This window comes from Planococcus citri, chromosome 3 (assembly GCF_950023065.1).
Source record: "Planococcus citri chromosome 3, ihPlaCitr1.1, whole genome shotgun sequence".
NCBI classification, from domain to species: Eukaryota; Metazoa; Arthropoda; class Insecta; order Hemiptera; family Pseudococcidae; genus Planococcus; species Planococcus citri.
In genome coordinates this window covers 1,209,623-1,235,384 of record NC_088679.1, presented here as the reverse complement: position 1 = coordinate 1,235,384, position 25,762 = coordinate 1,209,623, and the positions used below count along the sequence as shown (strand labels likewise).

General features: G+C 36.0%; 6 protein-coding genes across 8 annotated transcripts; 3 read left to right on the top strand and 3 right to left on the bottom strand.

Moving 5' to 3' along the window:
• Positions 1-94: 94 nt before the first annotated feature.
• Positions 95-2,466, bottom strand: eIF2gamma (eukaryotic translation initiation factor 2 subunit gamma). The gene is made up of 10 exons (XM_065358415.1): positions 2,305-2,466; positions 2,042-2,105; positions 1,851-1,961; positions 1,540-1,773; positions 1,315-1,473; positions 1,017-1,246; positions 806-950; positions 559-728; positions 315-487; positions 95-248 (listed from the first exon to the last, which is right to left on the bottom strand). Exons 1-10 carry the CDS (start codon positions 2,344-2,346, stop codon positions 194-196), a joined length of 1,383 nt encoding a protein of 460 aa, XP_065214487.1. The 5' UTR covers positions 2,347-2,466; the 3' UTR covers positions 95-193.
• A 564-nt stretch (positions 2,467-3,030) lies between these two features.
• On the bottom strand, positions 3,031-13,903 carry LOC135840279 (uncharacterized). 2 transcript variants are annotated; one of them, XM_065356721.1, is made up of 19 exons: positions 13,685-13,903; positions 13,546-13,611; positions 13,288-13,448; positions 13,031-13,204; positions 12,796-12,961; positions 7,059-7,344; positions 6,666-6,933; positions 6,306-6,585; positions 6,013-6,236; positions 5,734-5,940; positions 5,498-5,644; positions 5,129-5,274; positions 4,586-5,037; positions 4,380-4,503; positions 4,164-4,297; positions 3,851-4,053; positions 3,647-3,770; positions 3,390-3,548; positions 3,031-3,284 (listed from the first exon to the last, which is right to left on the bottom strand). In XM_065356721.1, the coding sequence occupies exons 1-19, from the start codon at positions 13,745-13,747 to the stop codon at positions 3,144-3,146; spliced, it is 3,525 nt and encodes a 1,174-aa protein (XP_065212793.1). In that variant the 5' UTR covers positions 13,748-13,903; the 3' UTR covers positions 3,031-3,143. The 2 variants fall into 2 exon arrangements, with proteins under 2 accessions (XP_065212793.1, XP_065212794.1); XM_065356722.1 differs by lacking the exons at positions 12,796-12,961; positions 13,031-13,204; positions 13,288-13,448; positions 13,546-13,611; positions 13,685-13,903 and adding an exon at positions 7,590-7,806.
• Positions 10,044-12,719, top strand: LOC135840283 (uncharacterized). The gene is made up of 2 exons (XM_065356728.1): positions 10,044-11,193; positions 11,589-12,719. Exons 1-2 carry the CDS (start codon positions 10,447-10,449, stop codon positions 12,606-12,608), a joined length of 1,767 nt encoding a protein of 588 aa, XP_065212800.1. The 5' UTR covers positions 10,044-10,446; the 3' UTR covers positions 12,609-12,719.
• A 261-nt stretch (positions 13,904-14,164) lies between the features above and the next one.
• On the top strand, positions 14,165-18,224 carry Hel25E (ATP-dependent RNA helicase 25E). 2 transcript variants are annotated; one of them, XM_065356731.1, is made up of 11 exons: positions 14,165-14,352; positions 14,581-14,828; positions 14,995-15,215; positions 15,298-15,481; positions 15,663-15,781; positions 16,615-16,746; positions 16,817-16,963; positions 17,036-17,173; positions 17,249-17,366; positions 17,439-17,493; positions 18,063-18,224. In XM_065356731.1, exons 2-10 carry the CDS (start codon positions 14,630-14,632, stop codon positions 17,450-17,452), a joined length of 1,272 nt encoding a protein of 423 aa, XP_065212803.1. In that variant the 5' UTR covers positions 14,165-14,352; positions 14,581-14,629; the 3' UTR covers positions 17,453-17,493; positions 18,063-18,224. The 2 variants fall into 2 exon arrangements, with proteins under 2 accessions (XP_065212803.1, XP_065212804.1); XM_065356732.1 differs by having other exon boundaries at positions 14,165-14,498.
• A 1,264-nt stretch (positions 18,225-19,488) lies between these two features.
• On the top strand, positions 19,489-22,117 carry LOC135840284 (microspherule protein 1-like). The gene is made up of 10 exons (XM_065356729.1): positions 19,489-19,860; positions 19,964-20,094; positions 20,169-20,401; positions 20,477-20,695; positions 20,766-20,904; positions 20,992-21,078; positions 21,156-21,282; positions 21,353-21,509; positions 21,583-21,798; positions 21,870-22,117. The coding sequence occupies exons 1-10, from the start codon at positions 19,790-19,792 to the stop codon at positions 21,957-21,959; spliced, it is 1,470 nt and encodes a 489-aa protein (XP_065212801.1). The 5' UTR covers positions 19,489-19,789; the 3' UTR covers positions 21,960-22,117.
• A 1,889-nt stretch (positions 22,118-24,006) lies between these two features.
• On the bottom strand, positions 24,007-25,757 carry LOC135840287 (phosphate carrier protein, mitochondrial-like). Its single transcript, XM_065356733.1, has one exon. It carries the CDS (start codon positions 25,616-25,618, stop codon positions 24,527-24,529), a length of 1,092 nt encoding a protein of 363 aa, XP_065212805.1. The 5' UTR covers positions 25,619-25,757; the 3' UTR covers positions 24,007-24,526.
• Positions 25,758-25,762: the final 5 nt, after the last annotated feature.

The following is a 25,762-nucleotide window of genomic DNA, read 5'->3' as shown; positions in this document are numbered from 1 at the left end:
CAAGTAGAATGTGGTGTTGCCATTTTGGAAAGTAATGTTATGATGATTTTTCAAACAAAAAAAATGAAGTACTCCAGCAAACAATGAAAACACGTTCCACTTTTTAATAATTTATTGTTGAGTTTATTCAAAGAAAATCGATGCAGGTTAGAAAACTTACAGCAGAAATCAAACAAATAACTCTTGAAACTGGCTACGATATCGGTTCTATCGTCTCCCCCCGACGAATTTCTCCCCATCCAATTAACCTGTAACAAGAACATGTGTAAGAACACGTAAATCGGAAGACGAAACATTCGAATGCAAATCGTTACCTCCAATGTTTGTCTATTCTTCGACTGAGCGCAATTTTTTCTCCAATTTCTGTGCAAACGGGATTAGTTAAACTGATTTTCGCCATATCAGCTTTCGCAGCAATCACACGGCCACCAGTCGACAATGATCCTATGTTAACCAATAGTACTTCGCTCTTTGATAATTTTTGTACCTATAAAAGAGAGCGACGATATAACATAACACGAATAATACAAAACACTATGTTTACAAAATGATATTAACCTTAGCTCCTTTTTTCTCTCCTTCCATTCGAACTCCCAGCAATCGTTTTAATAAATAATAAGATATTTCCAATTCGATAAAAATATCGGGTAGAGTACCTACAGCTCCTAGTACATGGCCAACTAATCGATCAGCTCTGCATAAAGTGGGTTCAATTTTTGTACCAACACCTAAGTACACAAAATTGAAAAAAAATGTCACAGATCTTCTTTCGTAAAGATCTCGTTATTAATTTATTTATGCTTACCTATCAAACCACCAGGTACAGCGAATTCTAAAGAATTTTGTTCAGCGAATAACGAAACAATTTTTGAAAATATAGGTTTGCAAGTCAATTTTCCTTCGCTGTCCTTAGATACCAAGCCAGGTCGTACTTCGATTTCCATACCAACCTGAAAAGAATTCATTTGAATCAACGAATGAAAATTTACGACAGTAAAACTACCGCAAAAGCGTACTTTGAGAACTCCTCTCAATATACTTCCTCCAGCCACTCCACCCTTTAAATCATCCACTTCACATCCTGGTTTGTTGACATCAAATGATCGAATAACAATAAGACGGGGAGCAGAAGTGAAGTCACGTTGCGGTATTGGAATCTTTTTTGTAATATATTCACATAAAACTTCAATATTGTATTTCAGTTGAGCAGAAATAGGGATTACAGGAGCACCTTCAGCAACAGTTCCTAAAATCATTGGTATTAAAATTAAAATATCCGGACAAGTTCCTAGCGCAAAAAACTTCAAACAGTACCTTGCACGAATTTCAAGATCTGTTCATGTTGTTCCTTGGCTTGACTTTCCTTCACTAGATCGATTTTGTTTTGTAACATAATGATGTGCTTCAATTTCATGATTTCAATGGCTGCCAAATGCTCGGAGGTTTGAGGTTGAGGACAAGATTCATTGCCAGCTGGAATATCACAGATTAATGTATCCTTCGATCGTATTTACTACGAAATATAACGAAATCTCATACCAATTAATAACAAAGCAGCATCCATTACAGCAGCGCCGTTCAACATAGTTGCCATAAGAATGTCGTGACCTGGGCAATCCACAAAAGATACATGGCAGACTAATTGAAAACGCCCAGAACAATTTGGTCTGGTACAAGGAAAAGAATCATCTTTAGACGATCCTCCGCTGATATAACACGTAGGTCGGGGACATTTCTCGTTATCACATTTATATATTTTAGCGTTGGCATACCCTAGAAAAAAAAACACACGGACACAGAAACGTATCAGTATGACTAGTGGTTGATTAGAATTTGGATTATGAAATTACCTAATTTTATGGTAATGTTTCTTTCGAGTTCATTTTTAAATCGAACAGTTTGAACGCCCGATATAGCTTTCACAACAGTGGATTTTCCGTGGGCTACATGACCAATCGTTCCTGAACAGAAGTATTTTCGAATTAGTCGGAGAAGCACGAATTATACTTTTCAATTTAAATACATTCGGTATTTAGCTAACCTATATTGATTGTGGCTTGTCTGCTGATAACTTCTGGTGATGAAGCACTCAGCTTCGTGACATCCTGTAAAAAGAATTTCCAATTAAAATACATGCGATATAACGCAGACACAGGTATCATGCAATGTAAATATCAGATTTCATAATGTATACGTGATAAATCAAAAATACTCGGATATAATGATGAAAAGCGTAATAGAAAAGTTATCACTGGGTTGCATACCCATGATAAACTTTTCACTTTACGGATGAAAATCACTCACCAGGTTAGATAAATCTTGTTTCTTCAAAGCTGAATCAGTCATTTTGGTTTCTGACCTCAACCGGCATAAAATACTTAATAAATAATTTCTTTTTCTCTAAAATTAAAACTGATATTCCAACCGCATCAACCGTCAACGTCATGTCTAGAAACACTACATAACATCAGAAAAAATTTTCATGCTTTTCTTTTTGCACTTCTGCATTGAAAATGGGGACATTATTAAAAAGCGCTATCTACCGCATCTACCGGAAAAAACATCAAGTAGAAAATTGAATTACCGTTTACGGCGTTTACCGTTGAAATTACCTCGGAAAATGCAAAATAATTATGCGCTTCAAAAATATTATTATATTGATTTTGAAAAGTAATAAACGAAAGTAATTAGTAAACTTCTGTCTCCGTCCTGCCCCATTAAGATTGAGCCCTCCTGTTCTTTTTCTTTAAAAATAAAAACAGTTCACAGTTCAGAAATTGCTAGATGATGACTGCGTTTTAAGAAAATACGTAGGGTTCTTTTAGTCTTTTTCTACTCATCAAATCAGCATCGCTATGTAACCCATCAGATCAATAAATTCAGGAATACATATTGCGAAATCTAATGTATTGCTATTGCAAATATTGCAATATTGCACGAAGTTACAAACTACTTCTTCATTACGTACATAGTACACATACAGCAGCGCCTCGATTCAGAGTATAAAAATTGAAAAAAGAAACAAATACATATAGAAATAATTTGAACTGTATTCTCTTAAACGTAATAACACAGAAACAACAGACAGAGCATACTATGTACAAGTACAAAAACGTAATTCAATACATATAACACAAATTTTATCAAGATGAGAGTTTACTCCATACATGCGTTTTAAAAAGATGCTCATTATTTTTCAAGGATATGAGTGCGTTGTAGAACAACGAATTGTACCTCTGATCGAGTTTAGGCGATTTCGTAGTAATTTGTAACCAATCGATGATCTGTAATAAACACAACGAAGTATGAAAATATTACACTGAAATAAAATAACCAACGAACAACAACTAACTTGTAATTACTGCAATATTTACGAATATATTTCATACCTGATTCGAAGATTTACTAACAACTACGGAATTTAATGCTTGAGGAAACAATCGAAAATATTCTTCCAAAGTAAAACGATCCGAGACGAATGGTTCGTACGCAGATACGTTAATGACAGTAAAAATCAAAGCATTAAGGACAAAACAGATACCAAATTCCTGGAACAAAAGGATAAATTAGGTATTTCACGATATTACACTCACAATGAATGGTATGTACGAATAAGAATAAAAATATCAAGAACAGAAAAAATTACCGATAATTCGTTCAAAGCGGAATGAACATAACTAGTGTATTGCAACAACCAATGCCAACAATTTGAATGAGAGCGGTATTTTTTTAAAACCGGCAACGAACAGTCGAAATAAAATTCTTGCTTTCTAAAAATAATAACGTGGAAAATATTAATAATTCAAAATGAATAATGTTCAGTAACAGACTAAATGAAAATATAACTAACTCTGGAAAAAGCGCAGTAATTTCAATACTTCTCTGCAGCCAGATGAATGGATTTTCAACGCTCGATTTCATAGCCATAGCGCATCGTAATTTAATAATTTTACAAACTCGATCAGGAGATAATTCACTCTCGTTGCAAGAGCATAAGTAGTCAACGTATGTAGAAGGAAGTTCGATAGCAGCATTCAACAGGTTACCAAACGCCTATCAAATTGAAAATACAGAAACGAACAACGAAAACAAACACTAATAAGAAAGATTGCACAGGAATTTTAAAAAATAAGTATATATCAATATTCAATGGTCAGTCGTACTTGATCATCATGAGCAGTTTTTTCCCAAAACGTCTTCACACATTCTGAAACACAAATACGATTGTTTTCGTCGATATCCTGGCTTCGTAAAACTGCAGCCAATCTATCCCAAATAAAAGCTAGCAAAGTTTCATCTGTGAAAAAAACAACATCGATTATTCGAATTCGAATTATTTCGAAAATTAAACCCTATTTTTTCACATATTACACGTTTACCTTGATTATTTGTCTTCTCATAAGCGTACACCGCCGCAAATTCCAGGAAATTTTTCAGGACAACTGTCGAAATACCACGACATAGATCCGGTAATACATTAAAAACTTTTCTTAGATCATCAACCTGAGGCGAATAATTTTTTCCAATGATAGTACTAAATTTATCGTTTTTCATGTTAGATTTTTCGTACACGTCTTGTACTTACTTTATTTGTGTTGGCGAATGTTCGAAGGTAGTCTTCCGCAGAAACTCTCGCAGACGACGAGGTACAACTTTGTTTGGAAAAAAGTGTGATTATTTGCTCAGCTAAAGCAGGTTGCTGAATGTGCAGTAGCGGTACCAGAAATGTCCAATTGAACAGCGGCAATTTTTTAGGTAAATCACCATTCAACAATTTCAAACATATTACGCTCGTTTCCAAATCATCTTCTTTGAAAGAAGTAATCTGTTTTGAGAAATTTTTCAAATAATCGACAAGCGCTCTGAATAGACATCTGTCGTGCAGAATTTTCAAATCTTTTGGTTCGCCGCGAATTGATCCGTACAAACTTCTAGGAAAATTATCAACTTCTTCTATCAACCAGCGCAGGTACATGTTGTAAACATGTGGCCTAACTTGCGGTTGTACGCTTCGTAAAAAATATACCCAAACGTTACCTAAAATTTAAAAAAAGGTGAACATATAATTCAAGAAAGCGTCATTTTAATGTGAAGTATTAGTCATAAAAAATACGAAATTATTAGTTACCAGGAACGTATGGCAATTGATCTTTTAATGCGGCGATTTCATTTTCAGATTTATTCGTGCACTGTTGGGGTAACTTAGCATGTTTCTTGTACACGTCCGGTATGACTTTCAAAGGCATTTCATTCTTGTCAAATCTCGATAACGCGCTAATTTTTCAATAAAAATTGCAAACAATAAAATTATCGTCAAAATTAATGCCTTAAGAATTTTACAGAGCATCAATAATGGTGAACTAAATTATTCACGATCAACTTTTTTGTTCGGAACTTGTTCCAAAATATTATTCTCAAGAATGAAAAATTATTGATACCTACTCCGCAGAATTTTTATAACATAATCGTACGAAGGCTTTGCAAATCAAATACCAACCTTATGGCTGAAAAAATTACTTCATTTTGCGTAGAAGATGATATCACCAGCCACATTCTCGATACAGCGTCAAGCAAAACATCTTTAAACTGATCGAACGCGTCTTTTCTGGTTTTCTCAAAAATATATCCGATAAGAGAATGAAATCTACAAAAACAAAAACAATCCATCAATAGAAAATGCTAATAAATCGAATTGGTTTTCGTTATTTAAAAGAAAATTCAAATCATATGTACTTTTTCAACACTTGTACGCGATTATCGTCGAATAATCGTTCAGCGAGTAATTTATAAATCTTGATAGCTTCCAGAACTTCAGCCTGACACAAGAATATAATCGCATCTAAAGCTAAAGCCGAAGGAAGACTACCTTCTTGTTTTTTGTGCCATCTTTTAATAATTTCGTTCAAGACGGAAATCCATTCTTCGCCGTGTTTATGAGGCCTGTAAAATAAGACAATTGAAAATCCCAATAATGAGCCGGATGCGATGGTGACGGATCATCGACTACCGTACTTCGAAGCGCAAATATCTCCTATAATCGAGGCTAAAATCACATCTCTTTGCCACATATTCTCCGAAGAGGTTTCGTACTCGAGCAAACGATCGTGTAAATAGGAATAGCACCTTTCTTCAATTTTCCATAAACTGGAATACAGTTTCATCGATAAATCTCGCAAAATTTGTTTACCACTCAGAAAAAAAGAATCGATTGAACGCAAAACTGGACGTACATTTTCCTGCAAACGGTAACGAGCGATTAAATAGAAATATAGAACTATAATGACGGGGCAAATAAAAAATCTCACTTTTTTAGCAGCCGTCAAAGGCAAAGAGTGCAATAATTTCAACTGTAGTTGAGAACTGGGAGCTTTTGACAGTAAGTACAAGATGTGAGGAAGGTAGAAAGCGGCGTTAAGATTAACCAAAACAGCTAAGGCTTTATTTTGAACGACGACATCATTTTCAGATAATAAAATCGCGCTGACGCCTAAATGCAGTAACGGGTAGCGGACTATTTCTTCGGAGTGGATTTTAATGCGACTGATTCGGTCGAGAAGTTCCATGTGATTTGTTTTCTCCAGTGAGCTGTAAGAATAGGTGAATCATTTTAAAGGTTCTATCAATCAAAAAACTATACAATACATATTTTTAAAATTAACCTTTACCACGCTATAGTAAAAGCCCAATGCATTTCCTTTTCCGAATTCACGATTCGAATAAAGTACTCGTCGGAAACTAGAATGGATGAGTAATTTTCACAATCGTCGCCATTGTTCGTTTCACGCTGATGAACGGAATTGAAGAGTATTTCGGCCGTTTCCTGAACGTTTTCGGTAAAACATGATGGGTAAAGTAACCATGGTAGGATAGCGCTGATTATTAGCCATTTGGTTGTAGTGCAAGAATTTCTGTTGTTCTCAATTAATTCAACGCCTATTAAATAGGAAAAAAAAGAAACGATAATGATCAATGATTGACGGAACATATAAAATATAAATTACTCGTACTTATCGTTAGGTTTTAATAATTTTACGACAATCCAACATTTATAAACTTACATGTCAAAAGAAATATGTTTAAAAACTCGACAGGACAGCGGGTTAGAGTTTGGGCAAACAATGCCAGTACAATATTGATGCTGGTAGGATACTCTTTCAAGAGTTTTCGCGTTATGGACAAAACGATGGTGGGATCATAACCATGCTCGGCAAGTTTGCAACTCACATAAGCGTAGAACACACAGAGAGAACTAGCTGTATTGTTCCTTTTCATAATCTCGAGCAATTCATCTTTATACCGGCTAAGAACATAGTAAACGTCCAAAGTCGAGTTTAGGTCATCACTCTGAAAAACAATAATATAAAATATATAAATTAGAATGGTCCTCAGTATTTATTTTAACTCGATGGAAATTTTTTAGATTTCAAATGAAAGCGTCGTCTAATTAGCATTCGAACTCGTGAAGCACAGATTTCCAGACAATCTCAAGATGGTGTTAATAAATTTGCATACTCGGTTCGCCGTAAATACAGCTCGGATATTATTATTTACGGCAAACCGAGTATGCAATTTATTCGACATGCAATCACCTGTAAAAACGCCACGCTTCGAAGGCTCAGAGTCAAGACTGATTGATAGGTTGAACATGAACACAAAACACATCTGTAAAGGGAGGGGAGGGGGGAGTTTAATTCGAAATAGTTTCAAAAGCGAAATGGCATATCAATTGTCATCAGATTTAATGCACTGCGTTCGAATAAACACTCACAAAAAATGACTAAACATTACCAAAAAAAAAATATGTACTGAATTTCATCAAAATTTGCTAGGAATATTTTGACCAACAATTAAAAATAAATTAAAATGCGGTAAAAACATTAAAAAAACCTTTAAAATCCTTGAAAAATTGCCGAAAATTTTTCTTTTAGAAAATTACAAAAATCTATGAAAAATGTAGAAAGTCAGTTAAAAGGTACATACATATAAAAATGCTGGAAAAAGCGAAAAAATAACAGAAAATCACCAAAACGAGAAAAAAATTTAGTAAAATTTGTCAGCTAAAAATCGAGTTGTGTGTTAAACTCGACCTGTTTAACGAATTTATTCACATTTGAGCCGATTCTGGAGGGGGCACCTCAAGAGTGGCTTTTTGACCAGCTTTTTTCATAATAAAAATATTCAAAAACCAAAAATTCAACGTTTGTGAGAAAATTTTTGAAATTTGCGCGAATCGCTGTATTTCGTCCTTAATTAACCACACGAGAGCGAATTTCGCCATTTCCAGCCTTTCTTGGGCCTCCTTTCAATTTTTTGGATATTTTTATTATGAAAAAAGCCGGTTAAAAACCCCACTCTTGAGGTGTCCCCTCCAGAATCGGCTCAAATGTGAATAAATTCGTTAAACAGTTCGAGTTTAACACACAACTCGATTTTTAGCTGCCCAACTTCATATTCACGCTTTCTGGAGCAAATTGAAAATTCTGGAGAAATTGAAAAGTCGCACTGGAGGCTCCAGAATAGCTGGAAATGGCGAAATTCGCCCTCGTAGGGTTAATTCATGACGAAATAGTGCGATTCGCGCAAATTTCGAAAATTTTCTCACAAACGGGAAATTTTTGATTTTTGAATATTTTCATTTTGAAAAAAAGCTGGTCAAAAAAACACTCTTGAGGAGTCCGCTCCAGAATCGGCTCAAATGTAGATAAATTCGTTAAACAGGTCGAGTATAACACACAACTCGATTTTTAGCTGCCCATCATATTCACGCATTCTGGAGCAAATTGAAAATTCTGGAGAAATTGAAAAATCGCACTGGAGGCTCCAGAATGGCTGGAAATGGCGGAACTCGGCCTCAGGGGGTTTGTTGTGTTCGAAATACAGCGATTCTCGCAAATTTCGAAAATTTCCTCGCAAACGGTAAAATTTTGATTCTTTGGATTTCTTATTATGAAAAAAGCTGGTCAAAAAACCACTCTTGAAGTGTCCGCTTCAGAATCGGCTCAAATGTGGATAAATTCGTTAAACAGTTCGAGTTTAACACACAACTCGATTTTTAGCTGCCCAACTTCATATTCACGCCTTCTGGAGCAAATTCAAAATTCTGGAGAAATTGAAAAATCGCACTGGAGGCTCCAGAATGGCTGGAAATGGCGAAATTTGGATTTGGGGGGTCAATATCACTTTTAGGACATATTTTGAACATTTTTACTGATCAAGTAGGTACTTTTTAAAAAAAAGCATAAATCACCAAAATAGTCAATTTTGGATTTTCAAAAATTCGCCAAAAATCGAAAAATGAACTTGGGCAGCTGAAAATTTGGATTTGAGGGTTTTAGAACATGCTCTTTCCAAAAATCGCCGCCCCGTTCAAATCGGAGGCGGACACCTCAAGAGGTTCCCTTGTGAGGTATTTTTGAGAAAAAAGACAAAATTCTTAGCCGGAAAATCTGAAATTTGAGGCGCTCTTTTTTCTCGAATCTTGAAAGAGCTTACATTTCTGAACTCGGCGGGGTTGAATTGTACGAAAATGACCCCAAAAACGGCTACGTTAACAAATTTTGAAAAATAGGTAACCATAACCCTCTTTGAACACTTCTTAGGCCCCGCCTAAGAGTTTTGGCGAATTCTTCTCGTGCTTAAATAATTCCGTTTGGGGTCTTCATTCAATGTTAATCGTACTAAATTTCGCGTTTCCATCATGAAATGTCATTTATACGCCAAAAATTGCAGTTTGCCACTTGAACTATCAGGTAGGCCCACCTACTGTAAAATACTTCGCGTTAACGAAGAATTGTGGGAAATAATAATAAAATAAATATAGTATTCGAGTAATAGTTTCGCGGTTGAAATGCGTATACATACGTATATTATGAACGTAGACAAAAATAGGATTGAAGTACATATAAAGATACTTGATATACACGCCAGTCACGAGCACGGTGTTATTGAAAAGTAGGCATCTGTTGCGGCGGACTCGAGAGATAGTGCACAGAAATCGATCGGTTTTTACGCACGGCCTCTTTGCTCCTCGTTTCACCAAAACACATCCTAGCTAGAAAACTTGCAAGCGACAAGCGCCTCAAAAACATAATACGGATATACCGACCCCTTTTTTCTTGCCAGCTAGCTCGCTGCCGAATACAAAATCGAAATTTCTTTCGAGCCGAGCCGTTTTTTTCGATCAAATAAAACGATTTGCGCATTTACTCGCGTTAAGCACAAACCGCAAACACTGCGAACAGCATTTGCATTTACGCGAGTATCTCGATTGTCCTTTTTTTTTTCGTCGTCAAATTTTATTCATCGTACGCGAGTGATGGTTGAATTTTTTCCAACGAAGAACTAAAAAAGCGAATGATATATTTTCGAATGCGTAAATCACGTTCGTAGCGAGTTGTCGTTGTGATAGTGCATGTGCTAAACGTATAAGGCGTATCGACGGTCAACATGTCGTCGACTGATAATTGTGCAAAAACCATGGTCACGCGGCGTGTTACATGGAATCCGGAAGAAACTAAGATACTCATCAGCTTGGTAGGAAAGCGTTCGACACAGAATGGTAAACTCACGAATGCCGAAACCTATCAACAAGTTTCTGAACAAATGCTCAGACTAGGACACAAGAAAACACCCGACCAATGTAAAATCAAATGGAAACATTTGAAAAATTTCTACTACGAGGCTCGCAAAAAGATGACCGACCAAGAACGTTACACCATTTGCCCATTTTACAAAGAAATACGAAACGCCGTAGGTTCGCCCACATCGTCAATTTTCAACAACAGAAGATCAGCTAATCAAAAACAAACAATCAAAACTAAGCAACGGTCGATTCGCGCAGATAAAGGCTTCGCAAACACGTTGTACGAATCGCAACAACAAAACGGCAAATTCAACGAACCCGCCGTCAATACTTTTTCCAGCATTGAAACGGCCAAATTTCCCGCTCGTAATTTACGCAATATTTCCAGCAGTGTAACCGTTTCACCATGTTCGCCTGTTGAAGCTGAAAAAGTCGTAAATTCAAATTCCTCTGCCCGAAGTAAACAGTTTAATAAAAGTCAGCCTTTAGACATTGATAAAGACTACGGCGGTCAGAAAAATCTCGGCGAATTTCAACATAACGAACACGATAGCTTTTTATCGCTTTATTCTTCGAATTTGTTGGCGACTTCATCGAACCCTACATCACAAGTGAGTCATTAAAATAATAACTGAAGTATTGTTATATTTTATTTTTCACGGGAATCCATTTCCAGACATTTGAATTCTAATACCTCTGTAAAGCTAAACATGTTGAACAAAAAAAAAAAAAAAATTGGAAAAACGTTTATGCATAGGTATTAGGTACATATAAAATTTATTGAAATATCGTACATTTAAAAAAATGTCTCAAAGTTCCTCCACCCCCTACCCCCCCCCCCTCAATTCCTATTCAGCAATTTTCCTTAACGCGGCACATAAAAATACACTCGGAAATAATTGCGACTTTTCGACTTGTACAATTCGCAATTCGCACGTCCGCAAAATTATAAATAAGCAAAAGACTAGTTACTAAAACAATATTCGACGTTGTCTTCTGTTCGCAGAATTGTCAAGATTGCAAAGATAACGATTACACCGGTAAAGAAACTTCGTCACCAACGTATTCGTTAGATTCATTGCGAACGAATCGTTCGACGTATTCTCCGGAAGTATGCATTAAATGGAACTCGTATCAAATCAACATGCAAAACACTTTGCCACTTTTACTGGACGGAGATAAGTTTGTAGATGTAACTTTAGCCTGCGAAGGTAAATTTTTAAAATGCCATAAATTGATACTATCCGCTTGTTCGATCTACTTCGACGAACTGCTAAGCCAAGCAACCAGCCAATACCCGATCATATTCATGAAAGATATGAAATTTTGGCAAATACAAGCCATCATAGAATTCATGTACCGAGGCGAAGTGAACATCGCGCAGGAACGCTTATCGTCTTTATTAGCTGCAGCGGAAGCATTACGAGTTAAAGGACTGGCAGCGCCGAGTAATCACGCATCGAATCCGATCGACTCGCCGAAACTTTACTCTTCGGTAAAACGTAATCGTAAACGCAAGCATCATACAACTTGCGAAGGTTCGGATAACAAATTACATAACGTATACCAGGAAGCTGTCGACATGTCTAGGATGAGTAAAAATCAAAATTTTCCAGCGGTAAATAATCAATGCGACGGAAGTGACGAAGAACGGCCTTATTTCAAATCCGACCAGTTTTCGGCTTCGGATAAAGAGCCAGAATCGGAATCATCTTGCATTACGACGATAATATTGCCCGATCATAATTATCAGCAAAATAATTCGTGCAAACTGCCCGAATATAATCACGATCAATACGAAAATAATCTGAGCAAAAATGATCATTACGAAACTGGTCACAACGACGACTTACAAACGGAATGTAAAAATCATCACGACCATATGTACAGCAAGCCGCAAGATATACGAAATCAACAATGTACTTTAACAGAGCTCGAAACCAACGAAGAATGTACAAATATTCACGATAATACCATATTTTATTCGTATTTATCCATCGACGATAGTAGCTCGAGTAAAGCTTGACTCGTTTGGTACATTTCGAAAGAGCAATAATGCAACGCTGTCGATTAATAAAATTACCACGATGCTGTAATATTTGTTCTAAATAAAAATAAATTTTAAGAAATCAACGCATCTCTGCGAAACGCGCTACAATTCAAATTAAATAGGCATTTGACTATTTTTAGTAGGTACGTTAATTTTAACTTACCGGACACCAGCAAATCGTTTCTAACAAAAAGTCGAAATTTTCCGCTCGAAAATGTCTAATTAAACACATCCAGGCTGCTCTTCGACATAATGAACTTACTGATCCTTTGGACCACAGAGTGTACTGAAAAACTGGCACTACTAAAGAGAACGCTTTTTGGAAATTTCTAAAAAAAAAAATTTCAATCGTATCAAAAAATACATACAGAATTGATTTCAAAAAGAAGTTTACTTACACAGTATTCGCTTGTTCGAATATATAATCTAACTGAAATTCAATTATCGACCAATTCGTTTCATTTTGTCTCAATACTAAAACAAATGGGTGTTGTGTTGGGCTGCAAATGAATTGATTATCGTCGTTCAATAGAAGTAAATCCGCTATAGCTCGAATAATTTCATCGTGGTTACTAAAATTCAGAAAAAAATCACGCTTGAGCGACGATGAATCGGCAACAATTTACTATAACGTTTCTATGTATGAGAATATTACCTTCCTAGATTTGACTGCAGAATTGCGATAAACCAGGATAATGCTTGAGGCAATGCCAACAGATTAGATTTAACTAAATCTTTTACTGTATTGCAAGCGACTCCTCTAATTATGATATCTTCGTGAGTGCATAATTCTTTGAAAATATTCAAATCTGAACTCTAAAATCATTTTGAAAAAAATACACGTAAGTAGGTATCTCAATCTATTCTAACCATATCGATTAACGAGAGGAGGTTCATCTTCATATGTACGTACCTCAGCGTGGCTGCGATTTTTCTTCTTCAATTTTTGCTTTATCAGTTCAACTTTTTTAGAAATATCCTAAATTTAAACCGATGGCGTTACAAATTTCAGCAAAAAAGTTTGGAGAGTCAACTTCTAATCTAACACTTACCATCAGACAGAGGAACGTTGCCTGCCCGGGCAGTGGTTTCAGAGAACAGCCATCTCTATCCATTTTAGATTATGAATGAAATTAACTGCTGAACTGATCCATTACTTCTTGAAATTATACAAAACGAGAATTTTCCTTCTCAATCGACTGAATTTTCGAATAAAAAATTCAACTCGAAAGAATCAATCTTCATGAAAACTGATAAAACCGCCAAGGCGCAGAACGTGACGCATGTGATAAAGTGATAAGAAACTTTTCCATGTCCTCACGGCTTTCTCATACCGTAACCGTACCGGGTACCTGACCCTCGAGCAATGACCGCCCGTAACATAACGAATGGATGCAATGCGTACAAACGTGACGTGCTAACAGCCTGCGTTTTAGTTTTTTTTTGCGCAATCAAAATGCAACACTGTGTTTTCTAATTTCGAGCTCAACGATTGGCTGAAGTTGAAATGTGACTAACCGTAGGTGAATGCGGTAAGCGGTGGGCCGGCGGCGTTGTTGTGCGGTTGTCGAATTGGCAGCCATTACGGTGAAAACGTTTATATTGAAGTGTTATTATTTGCAATTGCAATTGTTTTAAAAGTATTTTTACAAATAATATAAGCCGGGCTGAAGAATTTAATACGTGCGTATCGTTTCCAGTAATTGTTTTCGAACGAAAGGTAGATCGCTCAATAAATCACAGTAATGTAGTTCTTTGTGTATGCCTTACTAGCCTGTAGCCTAGAAAACATGGCATTATTTGTAAAAATGTTAGCAGCTGTGTCTATTTAAATCGCCGTGCTCAATTGATGATTTCATTTTTCAGGTGAGCTAATCACATTCGTAAATATAGTTATTATTGCGATGTTACCATGACATTACTCTCTAATTTCGTAATGTTATCCTAGGTGTCTTCGCTTTTAGTTTGGGACAATTTAGGATCTCTTTTCATCTAAGATGGCTGACAACGATGATCTTTTGGATTACGAAGACGAGGAACAACAGCCGGAGCCAGCCATTTCCAATGGCACTGCGGAAAAGAAGGACGTCCGTGGTAACTACGTATCGATTCACAGTTCCGGCTTCAGAGATTTCCTTTTAAAACCAGAGATATTAAGAGCCATCATCGATTGCGGTTTTGAGCATCCTTCTGAAGGTAATGAAAAAATGTGTTACATGATACCGAAAATATTAATCTACGAAAAGTATATCTCACAAAATTTTTCGCCAAAATTGCTCAAAATTGCTTTTTATGCCGAAATTTGATTACTGGATGATTTCATAGCTATCGAAATTCTAATGTAATTTTCTTCCTATTTCAGTTCAACACGAATGCATTCCTCAAGCAGTACTCGGAATGGATATCTTGTGTCAAGCTAAATCAGGTATGGGTAAAACTGCGGTATTCGTCTTGGCTACTCTGCAACAGTTGGATGTCACCGATGACAAAGTCTACGTTCTGGTAATGTGCCACACTAGAGAATTGGCTTTTCAAATAAGCAAAGAGTATGAGCGCTTTTCGAAATACATGAGTAATGTCAAGGTACTTCACTTGGTTGTGTTCTTACCTACGATTTCATTATTTTTGAACTATGTTTGTATTGAATTCTATCGTGCATTTGCAGATTGGCGTATTCTTTGGTGGTTTACCGATATCTCATGACGAAGAAGTTTTACGTACGAATTGTCCTCATATCGTTGTCGGTACTCCTGGTCGGATTTTAGCTTTGGTTAGGTCTGGCAAATTGAACCTGAAGCACCTCAAACATTTCATCCTTGATGAGTGCGATAAAATGTTGGAACAGTTGGGTAATTATTTTTCAATTTTTTCACATGTTTTATCATTAAAACGAGCTCGTATGATGATATTAGTCAAATGTAAATAGGGACATATGAATACAAAGCATTGATTATTTGCAATTTCTGAGAGCTCGTAGTAGTATTTTTCATCGAGTACCATTTTATGACTACGATGCGTGTATTTTTATAGACATGAGAAGAGATGTTCAAGAAATATTCCGTTCAACTGCGCAAACGAAACAAGTTATGATGTTCAGCGCAACACTTAGCAAAGAAATCCGGCCAGTATGCAAGAAATTCATGCACGATGTAATTACCACATTGTATTTACCATTAACCTTACATTCCTTGGAATTTTATACACGTGCTCGTCTCCCATTGACGCTATCAACTTGAAAAATATGAATCCGAAACACACCCCGTTTAATATTTTCTCACTTATTCTGTGATGGAGTATTCTTTCCGGCAAGATGAATCGAGATAACGAGCTGAATTGACTTTTTATTTCAAAATCCGCTTCCGCTGCGGCACTCCTGCTCATTCCAACGATGCAAATTATATTGAATATGTCGTTACTTTCACGCTCGTGCTGTGCAAGATTGAACTACCACGTCACACGAGAAGAAGCAGTTCCTATGATGGAAAATTTTCGATTCCTAGGCGCGTTGGCTGTATCAAAAATAATGGTCAGCGTCAACTGCTATCGTGTTGTATCGCACAGTGACAACTGTAATCAGTCAACTGCTAGTAACAGCAAAAATGCTTGGTCCGCTGAAATTACTAGTTGGTTAATTTTTGAATTATTTTTATGATTATTTTTACTCGCCTGTGTTATCGCTTAAGTCGTTGGCGTATTATATGGCTCTTCGTATATTTTTGCCGTTGGAATGACGATGAGTTGTAAAATCTTTCATGTCTTGAGATAGAAATCTTGAATCATATTTGAAGTAGAATTACGGTGGGTGGAATAAGTTACTTTCGATCACTAAACTTTCAATCCGATTCCTAATTTTTGTGGCAGTTTTGATCATATCGACGGGGTTTTTCGAATGGGGATAAGCTATAGTATTAATAAACGTCTCGTTTCATGTAAAATAATTCATTTTGCTCTGTTTCTTGTTTCTGCATTTGTCAACGTGAAGCCCATGGAAGTTTATGTGGATGATGAAACTAAGCTGACGCTGCACGGGTTGCAACAACACTACGAGAAAGTTAAAGAGAGCGAGAAGAACAAGAAGCTGTTCGAATTATTAGATGTTTTAGAATTTAATCAAGTAACTAATTTTGCGTTAAAAGTCTAGTGTTTCAATTGAACTATTTTTGTCTTACATAGTCATTTTTTAGGTTGTTATATTTGTAAAATCCATTCAACGCTGTGTAGCGTTGGCTCAACTTCTAAACGAGCACAATTTTCCATCGTCCGCTATGCATCGTGGAATGACGCAAGAAGAAAGGTTGAAAACCTATCAAGAATTCAAGGATTTTAACAAGGTGATTTATCGCAGTTGATGGAATTTCGTTGTGCAATTTTATCTAAACTGGCGTTTTGTTTTTCACTATCAGAGGATCATGGTATCGACGAATTTGTTCGGTCGAGGTATGGATATTGAAAGAGTGAATATCGTATTTAATTACGATATGCCCGATGATACCGATACGTATTTGCATCGCGTCGCCAGAGCTGGACGGTTTGGTACTAAAGTAAGTTGAAACTAGTGGGGCTTATTCGTGGTTCATCAGCAAGAGTGGGGTATCAATTATGTTTATTTTCTGCAGGGTTTAGCCATTACCTTCATCAGCGATGAGAATGATTCGAAATTATTGAACCAGGTTCAGAAACGATTCGATGTCAATATTAAGCCTTTACCTGACGAAATAGATCTCTCTTCTTACAGTATGTATTCGAATGAATGATAAAAATGAGTGTTTTGTGTTGTTAAACTTACATTGATTTTTCGTATTTCAGTTGAAGGACGATAATGAGTTTTGCTTAGTCTGAAAATGATGAAAAGGACTCCTGTGTAAGTATTCAAGATTCATGTTGACGTAATAATTTTAAGGTGATAATTTGTGATGATGTTAATTTTCTTGGACAACGTATGATGTTGATGCGGTGATTTTACACGACTATCTCACTGAACAATTTACCTATGTTTTAAACGTTTCTTAGAATTTTTCGCTATGATGACTAGTATCGAATACGATTGAATGATGAGTATTTCGTTAACTCTCTCACTGAGCGTAAAACTGCAATTATACGCAGAAAATGGCATTTTGTTGTTCGAATTACTTGAATAGTCTATATTTTCGCTGTGATGACGAACATATTATATGATTGAATGATGATTATTTCGTTAACTCTCTCACTGAGCGTGAAACTGCAGTTTTATTTATAGAAAATAGCATGTGTTGTTCGAATTCCTTAGATGATCTAGATTATTATCGCTATGATGACTAGCATATAAAATACGATTAAATTGTGAGTGTGTCTTTAACTCTCTCACTGAGCGTATAATCGCGAATTATTCATATGAATAGAAATGGCTTTTGTTGTTCAAATTGTTTTAATGTGTTTTATTTTCTTTCTCAGGGATATATCTTTGTGGGACGAAGAACTCAGACAATTGATTTTCTAGACGATGGGTTTGTTTTCAAACACGTGTACATTCATTATAAATCCTTAATTAATTTTCTACTATGTAAAATTAATGTCAATGTTTCCCTATTTTAAGATTAAACAGTTTTAAACATTTTCTCTTATAATTTCTGAACCAAGTTGTTACTTTTTTTGACCAACGTTAGAATCTAAGCATCAGTAAAATAAAATTTAAATTTCGATTACGAGATGTAAATAAAATTGTTGATGAACCGTTCATTCGAAAGGAACAAATTTTGAGTTCATTGCTCTGGAAAAATTGTGAGCTATGTTGATAAATGATTAAAATGTTTCTGTTTTAAGGAACTTGATGCGTTGGCACGCTGCGTTAGAGTATTGATAACGAAACTTGAAATAAAAGTGCATATTGACGAAATTATTTTATTTTTTTATGCCAATTATGAATAGGTATTCTCAATGTTGAAAAATGAACTGTTCAAAAGTGAACTATTATTGTAAACGATTTCTGTTAAAATTTTACCAGTTGTACAAAAACTGACAATTTAATTGTAAATTTTTGAAAATAATCACACCATATATTTTTTAATGTAAATGTGAAATGGACCCGAATACTTATTTTGCAAAATATGAATCTCATTTTCACCTAGGCTCATTTCATTATTTTCCATTATGTAGACAATTTGTATTGCCACTAGCTGAAGCCACATTTAGGATATAATTTTTTCATGGTAAAATGATTTGTTGAAATGATTCTTTTTATGGGCTACAAAATGTGTACATTCGGTTGACTGGCGGAGTCAAGAAAAACCAATTATTTACCATCGCTCAAACCTTAGATGTGTTTTTGAGCGGGCCGATAGGTTTTTGCAATTTGACATGGGACATGGGAGAGAAATTAAAAAGACGGATTATTAGCTTCTACATAATTAAGTATTCCGTATGACTATCGAAACTTTCGATTTTCGAATGAAATGTTTTGGAATTTTTCCAATATTGGAAACAAATAGTTGCTTCAGCTTTCAAAGGAAAATTCATACGAGATGAAATTGTTTCGAATATACCTATTTGCTATTAGTTGACAATAAATAAGTAGACAATTGAACCAGTCGAACCAAGTATCGTTTTTGGCAGTGTTTTCCACCACATTACGGAATAATAACGGAATCATTTTTAAAATACGAGTGATGATATCTTTCATTTTTCAACGTTTAAAGGTAAAGGTGATCTTTTTGATATTTTTTTGCTGAAAGACGGATCCTGCCTTGACGTAAAGCTCTGCTAGCGTACCTGCCTACCTACTACCTTTTGAAAATGGATTTTTGATGTTACATACTTTGAAAAAGAAGCAATTATTGTAATATAAAAGGTGCTAAAAAAGGAGATTTTAAAAAACGACCGAAATCTAGGTTCTTGAAAATCTGCCAAACCAAAATCCGTGTAAAAAACACATTTTCAATTTGAGCCTAGGGTAGTATGGTACTAAAAGAGGGGGTATAATCAATGGCCGCCATGTTTGTTGACTCGAGATTATTTGGAAATGTAGAGATAAGAGATAACAGCAAGTTAGTGTCCCGATATAGTCCCGATCCCCTTGGAAATTTCAAAAATGCTGCATCTTTTTTGACAAAATGCGAATTAATTTGTAATTTTCCGTTGTTAATTGAACGCTTTTTCTTCTCAAAATTAACATCACATCCGCCATGTCTTTTGAAGCTGCTACCGAGCCCAACGCCGAACAGATGATGAACGCTGCAAATTCCAAACGCCGAAGGTAAAGTTTCATCAACTTTGTTTGAGAAATTGATACAATTTGTACTCATTGATTCTTTTCTGACTTAAATCTATTCTAAAATCAATATCATTTGGTTTTGCAGCAGTTCGAGATTCATTAAACGAAGAAAATTTGACGATGAACTTGTAGAGTCGAGTTTGAATACACCCGTTTCCAATCTCATGTGTAGGCCTGCCAGAATGAGAACTCATTCGACAAATAACTCGTGCGGAGGTTAATATTTAATCGGTATTTAAACAGTTTCAATACCGTAGAACTTGAATGATTTTATATTTATTATGTTTTAGATGGTACTCCAACACCCACCGAAATCATTTCTTTTGAACCGTTCCCTCAAACTGAACCTCCTCGCGGACGTAAACAACCCGTGAAATCAATGCAACCCGCTAGCACTCCCGGTACTATTGGAGGATCGAGCAGAAAACGTAAAATAAATAGACACGGTTTGGCCTCAAATTACAAAGATTTGGGTAGATGGAAACCGGTCGATGATCTTTTACTCGTACAAGCTGTGCTACAAGTATGCGTCATCATTTTTCAAGCGTTTTAGAACGTATTTCTAGTACTCTACGTGATGATTTTATTCTGTTTATAGACTAGTGATTTGAAGGCTGTTTACCAAGGTGTTAAGTTCTCTTGTAAATTCACGTTCAATGAAATAGCTCAACGTTGGTATGCTCTAATGTACGATCGCGCTATATCAAAACTTGCTCTGCAAGCGATAAGCAATCTGCAATCGGAAGTTATTTCACATGTTGAATCACATTGTCTTTATTCGGAAGTTGAAGAAGAACTTCTAGCTACCATAAAGTCAGTAAGTAAAGTATCGAATGTCTAATTCAACGATTTTTCAGATATGTAACTCATTGTGAATGGTTTTTTAGACTACCGATTCAAGATCGTTAGAATTCGAAGAACTATTACTCAAAAATCGACACGTTTTTCATCGTGGTAGAACGCCCAAATCTCTGTATGTGCATTGGTGTATGATGAAGCAACACAACCTGTTATCAGATCAAATTGGTAAAATTATTCTATTTAAAAAGTAGGTACTTTGACTTTCTTTATTTCGTATTATCGATTAAAATATGTGTTGTTTTTTTTGCTTAGGGTCCGAAAAACCTATTTCAGTTCCTCCAATGGCGAGTACAGAAGAACGCAATAATTCGTTACTGAATTCCTTCGGTACCGTGCCAGGTAATCCTCAGAATTTTACACTGTTCACGATTCAACTGATTCAAGAATTAGTATAATAATTGAACCTTTTCCAACAGATACTCCTTTACCAAGAAGTGAGAATATACCAACGTTCGCTGAATGTGAAGAGTTTCTAAATGATTCAGAACTACTGGGTGAAGTGAAAGATCCTGCGTTAGATAAACAGTTAGCCTTAATGGATAGGTAAATATTCGCTCATTTCGTATCGTAATTTTGAACTTGTTCCACTCAAGAGATCTGTTCCTATTTTCAGAATTTCTAAAAAAGATATCAGAATGTTAGAAGACGAGCTAAGTCAAATTCAGCTTGCATCTGCTTCTATACCGGGAGCGAATTCTATCGAATTTGATAACGAAACATTGGCAGTTCTACGAGGCCGGTGTGTTCGTTATCTGATGCGTTCGAAAGAAGTATACTTTACTTGGTTTTACTCCTTATGTGTTTGTTCGAACGACATCGAATTAATCTGTGTCTTTATCGTAGATCACTCTTGGTCGTAAAACGCAAGATAATCAAGTCGACGTTGATTTATCGCTCGAAGGACCAGCGTGGAAGATATCTCGACGACAGGCTACCATCAGAGTGAAGAATAATGGCGAGTTTTACATTTCTAGCGAAGGAAAACGACCCATATATGTCGACGGTAACCCTATTTTAACCGGAAATAAACGAGTCATTAGTAATAATTCTGTGCTCGAGGTTGGTGTTATTTTTTAAAACTTTGTGGATCTCTTAATGTGTATTATTGAATATCTGAATTCAAATTTCAGATCGCCGGACTCAGGTTTATATTTCTCGTCAATTACGAATTTCTCAATATCGTTGTTCGGGAAACGGCTAAAATGTCTTCCCATACGTAGCTGTTCTGTATTTTTCGCTGAATAATGTGATAACGTAAAGCAAGGTGTTGGCGATACTTTCGGTATACATATAAAGTGGACGATTTTATTTTTCATCTCATGTAACTTATTTTGTAGTAATTGTGATGTTGGTTTTACATTAAATGCGTTATTCTTTATTCTATTTTTCTATAGTGTTCGTTCGAATGAAGAGCATATGTGTGAGTTACGAAGTGTATAGGTACGTCTCCGGTGTCGATAAGAGTTTCGAATTTCGTCGAATGTAGGTGTAAATTTGAATTCATTCCGGTATTACTACATATGTATAAAGAAAATATTCGCGTCTCGTAACCATTTTTATTATAAAGATCATACTGTGGAAATGAGAAAATACAATATGCGGTATGAACACTAAAAATTGTTGTAGAAGTGAGAAACTAGAAAAGAACAAAAATGGAATCGATCGCATAATCACGTACATTCAACACAAGTAGAAATTCTATTGCGTTTTTACACGCATTTTGAATCGCTTGTTGCGGACTTTCGCCTACTCCTCTCATCCTCTGACGGTAAATAAATTAATATTAATCATGATCATAACCGCGCACCGGTCGTTTTTGGAAGTTTCGAAGAACTCCTTCTTCAACTTGAACCTTTTTGGCGAATTTAGATGGGTCAATCTCGTGTAAAAAAACTAAAGAACGAGCATACGACCCGCAGACATGTTTTTAGCTTTGTTCTTACTCGAAGCTATAGGTAGGTACCTTCGGTTATATGCCCTTCAAAGGTACATTTTGCAATAAATTCTTTAGTTTTTTATTTCTTCCGTACTTTTGAGCGTATTCTTTGAGCCTGCTATGGGCTGGTTTTTCCACATCAGGCATCTGAAATTGAAAGAATCGTGCATTAGAGTATGGGAAACTGTCAAGTGAGATGGTTTTCTATTTTTATATAGGTAGTTTTGAAAGGTATTCGACTGTTCGATGGCGTTTGTTGAAAAAAAAATACCTATTAGATACAATGAAATTTTTGGTTTCTAGATGAAATTGAAATTCAACTTTATTGAGATAGGTAATGATTTGAACCGAAAAAAAATCATGTCTATTGATAAAATACCAATGAGAAATCTTCAATTGAAACGATAGAATGATAAAAGTAATTTAAATGTCATTACAACAAAGTGAAGAGATTTTCGAAGTTCATTTCGAAATTTCGAATGCGAAATCAACGAGTGATTTAGAGATAGACTTGACCATATGATACCTAACGAAGATGAAATGCATTATTGCATCATCCATATTCCTCATTATTTTGGAGTAGTGGTATAGTCTAATCGTAGATTCTAAAATCAGGACTACATTTTGGCAATAATCCCATAACTGACTCATGAACGAACGAGATTCTCAAATTTGGTTTTAAATCATGTTCTATCATGAAATGAAGTTCACCAATGGAAAAGTAACCGAAGGAATTCTTCGGCTAAAGTTTACTTTTCCAATTTACAGGTTGAATCGAATTGCGGATAAATTATGCAAACGAATCATTTCAACAGTCGCACTTACTTTGTTGATGAGTTAAGGCAACTTAAGGTAACTATTCGAAGAATTTTCAGACTCATTTCTTACCTATCCATTGATAAACAAGGGCAATAAACTAGAATAAATGCCTATTTAGTTGACTCTGCATCGATTTACATTATTTTTACATTTCACAGGTTCACATTCGCACCATTCGTTCGAAACAATTGAAACACACACACGAAGATTATCTTAATTCTAACCCAACTCGAATGATATTTTCTAGAGATCAACGGGTATCCGAATCAGTATTACCCGGTTTCCAATTTCAATTCCAAGGTTCGTGAGTGTTCAATTCTCATTATTATCGCAGAAGGAATTCGACTTAAGCTACCTGCTTCAAAAAAAAAGACTTCATATCATTTCAAATCATAGTATCCAAGATCATTTCTTTCTGCGTTATCACCCATTTTTGGGGATGTGTGCGACTGAACGTTCTGAAAATTGAACAAACAATGAGATTCATTAGTTTAGAAAAAACGCACACCAAAAACACGTAATTATTATTTTATATTTCGAAATGATCAGTCATGCTCACTACGGAATGTAACACAATAATATATTAATTAAATCCGGGAAGCATGCAATTTAGAACTAGGTATGTGTGTAAAATTTAAATCAAGCGAAATGTTATTAAATTACATGAGAAATACTGTCTTTCTATTTTATCGTTTCATCTCCAAAAACACATAATCGTATGAAAAGAAAAAAAATTCTAAATTAAAATGGAAAATAAATATTCGATCTTACGAACAAAAATTATGGTATAAATTACGATATTGAAATAAAATGAAATAACTTTGCATTACACGTACATAACAAGATACCTAAATGAAATCTAGTAACATCACAAAGATCATGTTCTCCAATAGGTAAAACCACAAAGGAACGAAAGTTACTATTCGAAAAAAAAGAGAAGAAAACAGAAAACCAACAGGATTTAAAAATCAGACGATGTTAAAAAACACAACACAATCGAACATTGTATTCGATAACACTGTAGTTTAAAATTTACTCAGTTTTTCCTTCAGCGGCCAATTTGGCTTTCAAAGATGCTGGCATTTCAGGCGGTGGTGGACGCGGTAAGGCCAAAGTTACCTTAACGAAATCGTAGATGAACCATTGTAAAGCTGTTAATGTACCAATCATAACTATCCTAGGTACTAATCCTTTCCATAATCCAACAAAACCGATACGTTTTGTTAATTCGATAGCGGATACGTTCTTCTCTTGGTTCAGCTTAGAGACAACGGTATCAGCTGGATGAGATACGATGGCGCAGAATACACCGGCGATGTAACCAGCGGCAAACGTGACGACGAGTTGTTCGCTCTTGGAGCAATCAGCTCGGGGTTTTGGTACGACGTATTTGTAGAGTAATTCGACGGTTCTTTCGAAACAGGCGAATTTCATCATGGTGTATGGAATCTGACGCATCCATAATGGAGCTACACTTTTGAAGAAAGCGTTCATGCCTTCTTCTCTGTACATTTTGGGCGCTGCTTCGCGTAACGTGTTTGCGAATCCGGGCGTTGTTTGAATTTTAACTTTGATTGATTCCATAGGGCTAAGAGCGATGTCGGCGAAGAATTCGGCCGATGCTGAAGCAGCTAAGTATAAAGATGTCCTCCACAGGTATGTGTTCTCTTCGCCTAGCAAATCGGAGTAAAGACATTTGAAGTATTCGTAGAAACCGAACTTGCACAGACCTTGGGCCGAGTACCCGAAGAAGGTTGGTGCCCAACCACGAGCCAAACCACGGGCTCCATCTTCTGCCAGCGTTACTCTGAATCCATTGATTACGTTCTTGTATTTGGCTGGATTTACTTGCAGACGACATTTCACAAGGTCAAGCGGTGTGACCATTGTGTGAGTAATTCCGCAAGAAAGGATACCACCGAGACCGCATAATGCGAAGTATTTGTTCGATCCGTACGCGCAACTGTCACCTGGATTAGGGGCAGCGGCCGCCGATGCGGCTGCGATCGTACGTCCAGTTGGCATCAAAAGACCAGCATCGGTCTTATCACTGACGCTGAAGTGGTTGGAATACATCGAGTTGTACGGCGTATTTTTAACGTTTTCTAAAGCTGGCAGTAACATTGTGAAAGGTTCGCGTTATTAACAAATTCGCGATTTCAGCACGCGCGCAATTAATTCACTAAAAATGTGAAAAAATTCTTCAACTGCCCAGTGATACAAGAAATTGATGATTGCTGCAAGGGAGTGATAACCTAAGCGATCACA